Source organism: Salvelinus alpinus, chromosome 22 (genome assembly GCF_045679555.1).
Source record: "Salvelinus alpinus chromosome 22, SLU_Salpinus.1, whole genome shotgun sequence".
NCBI classification, from domain to species: Eukaryota; Metazoa; Chordata; class Actinopteri; order Salmoniformes; family Salmonidae; genus Salvelinus; species Salvelinus alpinus.
Window position 1 is genome coordinate 35,602,974 of NC_092107.1, and position 7,768 is coordinate 35,610,741.

Here is a 7,768-nt window from a genome sequence, read left to right on the forward strand (position 1 = left end):
TAAGCAGTTTGTAAACCATATTTATAGTTTATAGATATTTAAATTACTGTATCTGTAATACATATTTGCTGAAACTGTGTGCCTGCCATATACTGCACACAATACTACATCCTGTTTGTTATCTTGCCTCAAAACAAAAAAAAGACTACACACACATTGGATATGATCTGGATTTTATTGAGATGTTTGTTCCATCAGCATCATATTGGAATGCTTAACTTGTGTACAATGAACTACAAAAGCTGAGATACTGGGACATGATCGTCAATGAGATAAATATTGGAAGTAACGTACAGGCCAAAGCATAAGGAAAATACAATACCATGTTATCTTAAGTATAAATATAAATACATGTGTATCTTAAAAGAGCAATACAGTGTGTCATTATTCAAGTAAAAATAATTTCATAAATTTTCCTTGTTCTTGAGACTGTAAATAAATGTCATTATTCCATTCTATGGTTTGGAAAATGTCTATAGAAAACACATTGAAGAGAGGCCAGGCTTTGAGCAAACCAGAATTAAACTTAATTTATCAAGAGAAAGGCAAAAAGTTAGTCTGAAACAACTGATAATTACCTTTAAAATAATCAACAAAATCTGCAACTATCTACAGGTTTATCAGAGAAAATAAGTGGCATCATAATTTCTCTTCGTTCATGGCCACAATCATTTGCTGGACAGCCATTTTGTAAACAGCTATTTTCCCAAAGACCACATTTTGAGCTTTTTCAATACGTCACGTAAAAGTAGAAATACTCCTTATTTTTCACATGGAAAGTCCACCAATCACAACTGTGCTTATTAAAGCCCAGCGTTAACTCTAGACTATCTCTACCAATAAATACTTAGTCACATCATGTTTTGTCATGTTTGCGCTCTTAAAAAAACAAAACACAAGCACTCCTTTATTTATATATCTCCAACACTTAACTAGATACATATTTACATTTTCACCAGGGACGACTCCTATGACACTGAGGGAATTTTATTACACTGGCCCAGGTTGAACCGGGCAATGGCCCATCACGTCATCGGGTGAAATAGCGGTGATGCAGGAGCGCCCTTCTCAAATCAAACAGTAATCTGAGCCACTCGGTCATGTCAACAAGGCAGCACAGTGCATCATCCAGAAACATACATCTATTTTCCATCAAATACACATTTTTGAATTATCAAACTAGTTTTCTATGCAAAGACAGAATTCTTTAGATTTTATTTTTTTTAAACTATCACTTTAGCATGTGAAAACAGAATCCTACTTATCTTTCCACGTGCTTAATTACGTCACTTTTATTTTGAGCCGACTTCACCGGTGACCACTGGCTCACACCCAGGGGGCAGCCCGTTTCCAAAACGAATACAATCCCTTTTCACCCAGCTCAAACTCCTCCCACCAGGGGTAACCTGGGCCAGATAAACAAACCCCCTCACTGAAAGACGAGGTAGAGAAATCTGTGCTGTCAATCGACCAATCACATCCATGACACACTAACAACAGTGATGTGACCTGTACAAAAACGTAACGAATCATTGGTCTCTAGTAGTTCTATTCCCTCATCATGACTCTATGTTACCAAGTTATGACACATCAACTTATAAAACGGTCCCAGTTCCCACACAAACTTGATCCTCCACTTTCTGAACATGTGACTACACACATAGAAGACTGGGGTGTATTCATTAGTCTTAAACGGTTTCCGTTTCAAAACGCTTACTCTAAACGAAAACATTTTGCAACGAAAACAAGAGTTTCTATTGGACAAATTCAGATAGGCCCCTTCCCCGTTTTGTTCCATTTGGTTCCTAGTGAACACACCCCTGGACACAACTCCAAAATAAGGGGTGAACTCAATGCTCAAGGCTGTGACTCAATACTGTGAAAACCCTCCTTCCTCCCTTCCTTTGTGGACACTGAAAGTAAAATGACTGGGCCATAACATAAGGAGAGGAGATAAGGAAAACAGGCTGTTCAGTTAAAACGGTTTGATTTCAGCCGAAGAACTGTTGGTTTTAAAAGCAGCAGCCTGAACACATCAGCACTCCACTGCAGCAACACATTACTAGATGTAGATGCAAGGCACAGGATATCAGGCCTAACCCACTGCACATTCACAATCTAAACACTGTGTAACACTCCATGCAATTTACCAACTAGAACTTATATAGGGATTCAATTACGACAGAATCTGCTCATAGAACAAAACCAGGGTAAACTATAACAAATTCACCACAAGTGTAAAATACATCACTGTGGGTGCAGCCCACTACTTTGCGACACACCAATAGTACAATGTATGACATTTTTAAACCTACATACAGGAACAACCACTGGTGTGGTCCCCTACTGTACGGTTTAACTAGACGACAACGCTGCGTGAACAGTTCAAAGTGTATTGCATATCTTATCCTGGAAAACACAAGAGCTCTAACCGTTGACAAACTAGACTAGAGCAATGTGAGACACGTACACAGCCAATAGGCCTGCAGTGTACTAGGAAATAGCATAGTGAATAGATCACATGACCCCCCTACAAAGAGAGAGAGAATAGTTCTGAGATTACATTTCTCAAATATAAGACACCCCCTTTAATTCACCTGTACTTCAGCGGAGGGAACATTGGTGTACTATCATATCTGTCGGATTATTCCAGGTCTCCAGTCAACAGGGAGTTTTTCCAAGCAACCGTGCTTCTACATCTGCATTGCTTGCTGTTTGGGGGTTTTAGGCTGATTTTATATATATCACTAAGTGACATCTGTAGATGTAAAAAGGGCTTTATAAATACATTTGATTGATTGATTGATTATGGAGAGGATTTCAAGAATGATCTTATTGAGCTCACTCTAGAAGTTCCACAATGTTCCCACTCTAGAAGTTCCACAATGTTCCCACTCTAGAACTTCCACAATGTTCCCACTCTAGAACTTCCACAATGTTCCCACTCTAGAACTTCCACAATGTTCCCACTCTAGAACTTCCACAATGTTCCCACTCTAGAACTTCCACAATGTTCCCACTCTAGAACTTCCACAATGTTCTCACTCTAGAACTTCCACAATGTTCTCACTCTAGAACTTCCACAATGTTCTCACTCTAGAACTTCCACAATGTTCTCACTCTAGAACTTCCACAATGTTCTCACTCTAGAACTTCCACAATGTTCTCACTCTAGAACTTCCATAATGTTCTCACTCTAGAACTTCCATAATGTTCTCACTCTAGAACGTGGACAGCTCCTCCTCTTCACAGAGCAGAGGTTCTACTTCAGGAACGTTCATCTTCTTGCTGGTTTTATCGGAGCGGTTCTTCCTATAGATGATGAACTGGGCGGTGACCTGGGAGAGTTAAGGCTCATTCACAAACACACCACAACAAGTCAACAAAATCCCAACACTTAAACAACAGAGACAAAAATAAAACCTTCCCTTCTTTATCCTTATCCCTTTTTTAGTGAAATGATGATCTCTGAGAAAAAGAAAAGATACAAAGAAGTCTAGGAGGAGGACTCCCAGGCTGCCGATGAGCCAGGCCAGATGTTTGAGGATGAAGGTCTGTTTGGAGCCGGCCAGAGCTGGTAGAACCACAATGATACTGAGCCCGTAGGTCCCGTTGCCCATCATGGCCAGGGCAAAAAGCATGTACGACGTGCCCTCTGTAGACTGCCGCTTAAACTGGAGACAGACAGGGAGATGTTACCGTCTAGACCTCAAAACCAACAGAGAAAAGTGAAGATTTTAGGCTTTTAGGCTCAAAACATGTTACGTAGTTAATTATTCAACCCCATTCTATTACTTCTTAAATTTTACCCACTTTTTATTTTATTAAGTTCCAAAATAATATTAATTCCTAACATATTTTCACAATGTTTGCCAATGTGTTAGTATGCATGATTTGTTGTTGGTAAGTCATGCATGCTCACACAGACACTAACTAGATCAAAACGTGTGTTTGTGTACTGTGCTCTCCCCCTTAGAACATCCCTAGGAACTGTTATCACATTGGGAGTGACAGTGAGTTCTCAGCAGGAGACACCAGTCCAGATGCTGTGACATCACTCAACACAAAACACTATCGTCTCTCACGCCTGGTTCTCATTAAAAAAAATTCCAGCATGTGTTCCTCATTCGTCTCTTCTATTTTGGCCCCATCTACTTTGAGCCTTTCTTCCCCTCCTCATGTCCCCTAACCCTGCCATCCTGTTACATCTTACCCCACCTCCCCTCCATAATGACCCACATACTGTCACTCACATTTTTGTAGAGCTGTGGAAAACGAGAGGAGAGGTAGAATATGGAGGCCAGGTATCCACAGGCATAACCAGAGATCTCCACGCTGTTAGAGGCACTCTGAAGAGAGAGGCAGAGAGAGAGAGAGAGAGTCAGAGAGAGAGACAGAGACAAAGAGAGTGAGAGAGTCAGAGAGAGAGAGCGAGAGAGTCAGAGAGAGAGAGCGAGAGAGTCAGAGAGAGAGAGCGAGAGAGAGAAAGTTAGAGAGAGAGAGAGAGTCAGAGAGAGAGAGAGAGAGAGTCAGAGAGAGTCTCTCTCTCACACGTCACCTGAGTGTTGGCAGAGGTGTTGTTGTCAGTGATGAACTTGGGAAGGATCAGGAGGGCCACAGTGGAAGCCCCACACCACAGGAAACACAACCACTTCAACGTGGGGCGCTCTGGGGGAAGAGACACACACAGTGTTGCTGCCCCTCCTGGTTTTGTAGAGGTGACCTGTTTCAGACACACCTGTGAGATACCTGAGCTATGGAGAAAGTAGGGAAGGGCTTAAACAGGTGTGACCAGACCTCCCGCTCTCTTTTTGTCCCTCAAATCGGTCACTCTGTCTTTATTGACAGATACACACCCACAACACACACACACACACACACCCACAACACACACACACACACACCCACACCTGTGTAGATGTACTGTTAAGTAATCCAATATGTCTTCCTTCTGTGTTCCAGCCCTCGGCTGCAAGCTGGACTAACAAAAGGAGCTTTACAAGGTGAGAATTTGTCAGTCATCGACTTTTAGTGGGAACTAGCAATTTCACTTGAACACACACACAGTCATATCCATGCCTAATGTGTATGACAACTGGGCATAGCTGTTAGCATTGTCAATAGGGAATACATTTAGCATATCAGTGAGTACACAGACTGGAGCACACTAAATAAAATACAAGGACCAACGCTGATTCTCACACAACCATGGCATTGTGTTTCCATACTGGGCGGACGGTGTAATATCAGGATCCCACTGGCCTTACTTTTACATGAGTTGTTCTTTATCTTGTAGTAGAGGAACTGGGAGATGAGCAGGAGATCAGTGAAGATGTAGAACACTACTGTCACAATCTGAGAGAAGAGAGAGAGAGACAGAGAGAGAAAGAGAGAGAGAGAGAGAGCGAGAGAGAGCGAGAGAAAGAGAGAGCGAGAGAAAGAGAGAGCAAGAGAAAGAGAGCAAGAGAAAGAGAGGGAGAAAGAAAGAGAGCGAGAGAGAGAGAGAGAAAAAGAGAGCGAGCGAGAGAAAAAGAGAGCGAGCGAGAGAGAAAGAGAGAGAGCGAGAGAGAAAGAGAGAGAGCGAGAGAGAAAGAGAGTGAGCGAGCGAGAAAGAGAGAAGATTTGACAACAGTGGCACCCTCTGCACGTAGGCATAGGTAAGGGTCAGGGAAAGGTTAAGGAAAACATGCCATTGGGATACAATGTACCTGACTAACTCCATTCACAAACCAGATTAAACAAAATGCTGAATGTTTTACAAATATGCTTCAATGCAGCTGTGATACAGTGCATCGTGGCATGTCTGGGCAGAGAGTGCTATGCCAATGCCTCTGCCCATATTCATACTTTGCATATAAGAGCAAGTTGAAGTTGTGCCTGTTGATAGATACCTGGATGGGCAGCTGGCTGGTCAGGACGCAGCCTATGAGACTGCTGAGGTCCCCACTGAAGAGGAAGAGCAGAAAGCCAAAAGACATGGCCTCCTCCACGTTACCATTGCGATAAGCCTCATAGACTTGCCTGGGGGTAGAAAGAGAGAGAACAGATACAATGGAGAAAGAGAGAATGGGAAAGAAAAGAAGAGACTGGTGTGACGTAAACAGATACTTAGATGTCTCTCAGAACCTGATAAACTGGCTTTGCAGAGCCACAGACTTTCTCCTTGCTATGGTAATACATCATTAATGGGCTATTTGATCTTTTATGGGCTCCCAAGTGGCACAGTGGTCATAGGCCACTGTGCTTGAGGCTTCACTACAGACCCTGGTTCGATTCCAGGCTGTATCACAACCAGCCGTGATTGGGAGTCCCATATGTTGTCCGGGTTTGGCCGTCATTGTAGAATTTGATCTTAACTGACTTGCCTAGTTAAACAAAGGTTACATTTAAAATGGTCAAATCTGTCATGAGTATCATCATAACACCATATGTCAGATACAGCAGCTGTTGATCACAATATCTGTGATCAGCTATTTTTGTTTTGTATTATGAATACAAACTACTTTTCCCTTAAAGAACGCATTCCTTACGCAGTGGTGAACAACTTACGGTAGAGTAGACAGCAAGAAACAAAACATTGAGATCAGCCCGATGACTACGCTCCAGTATTCCCACACATTCTCCACGCATTCCTCGAACAGGTAGAGGATCCAGGGCGTCCCGTTAGCGCACAGTGGCCGACCCAGCACGGGGGAAGTCAGGTTAGCGGCCACGTCTGCAGTCCTCCCCGGGAAGCGAGGCATGGAGGCGACTATGTCCGTCCCTCTGCCTCCGTGGAAGAATCCGAGCGCGATGATGTGAAAGTGTTCGTTTGTTGACACCAAACACTGACCGCCCTCGAGCCCGCCACACCTAGGCTACAGGTTGGCAAACGAGCGTGTGTGGCGATGTCATTTGATGAGTCTGCAAGGCAATATACACATGGTCATTGATATAATTACGAATTGGCTGGGGAGATTTGGAAGAGTGGTGTCGGGTGGGGAAAGAAATACAATTCATTGTTACTGTGCTTTTGGTTTCAGCAACAACATGCACGCACCAGACAGCTCTGATACAATGTTGATACTTTCTCCATTTAAGAAAACATTTGCATATTGGTAATAACCTTTTGTTGGGGTCGCATAGGTCTACAATGCTGCAATTTGATCGTCTATAGACCAGAAGCTATTCATTGATGTGGCTATCGCTTCTCATCAAATGAATGTTGGTCTGTCGGCCTCACAAAAATAAAGACAATTGTTGGCAAAGCCATAACAGCAACAGACACAGACCAACCAACGTTGTCAACAAATCAAATGCAGCTCATAAACTCTCACCGGATGCGTTGATTTCTCGACCTTCGTGTTACTGTGCGACGGCTCTCCATCTCAACTCGGCTGCCGTTGTGTTTTGATTGAGCGATATATTCCGCTAGGCTATTTAATATCCCATAATTATATTATATTGTAAACAATCAATTATTGTCGCCCATTCCTGTCCTCCGGAATGGCATCAAATTAAATTGTTTCACTTCCGCATTTCCTGGAGAAAGCGCAGAACTGAGAACCACCAGGATAAAAGGACGTAGCACCATCTGCTGGGTGTTTGCAGTAGTGTGATAAATCTAGTCAAATGGAATTGTATTATTTTGTCACATGCATCGAACACAACTGGTGTTGACTTTAGCGTGAAATGCTCCCTTACGAGCCCTTCAACAATGCAGAGTTTAAAATAAAATAGTAACACAAGAGGATTAAAATACACAAGAATGGAGCTGGGTGATTCTGCA

General features: G+C 42.7%; 1 protein-coding gene across 1 annotated transcript; it reads right to left on the reverse strand.

Moving 5' to 3' along the window:
- Nucleotides 1-156: 156 nt before the first annotated feature.
- Nucleotides 157-6,903, reverse strand: LOC139549463 (lysosomal amino acid transporter 1 homolog). The gene is made up of 7 exons (XM_071360009.1): nt 6,550-6,903; nt 5,892-6,021; nt 5,268-5,355; nt 4,559-4,668; nt 4,254-4,349; nt 3,489-3,674; nt 157-3,338 (listed from the first exon to the last, which is right to left on the reverse strand). The coding sequence occupies exons 1-7, from the start codon at nt 6,741-6,743 to the stop codon at nt 3,222-3,224; spliced, it is 921 nt and encodes a 306-aa protein (XP_071216110.1). The 5' UTR covers nt 6,744-6,903; the 3' UTR covers nt 157-3,221.
- Between the last annotated feature and the right edge of the window lie 865 nt (nt 6,904-7,768).

Bases quoted from the DNA above. Each gene is read 5' to 3' on its own strand.
- LOC139549463 (XM_071360009.1), bottom strand. From the start codon at position 6,743: ATGCCTCGCTTCCCGGGGAGGACTGCAGACGTGGCCGCTAACCTGACT. The intron at 4,669-5,267 runs GTAAGGCCAGTG...CTCTTCCCCCAG, and splicing joins AAAGAACAACTCATGTAAAA to AGCGCCCCACGTTGAAGTGG. The intron at 4,350-4,558 runs GTGACGTGTGAG...CTCTCTCTTCAG, and splicing joins ACACCTCTGCCAACACTCAG to AGTGCCTCTAACAGCGTGGA.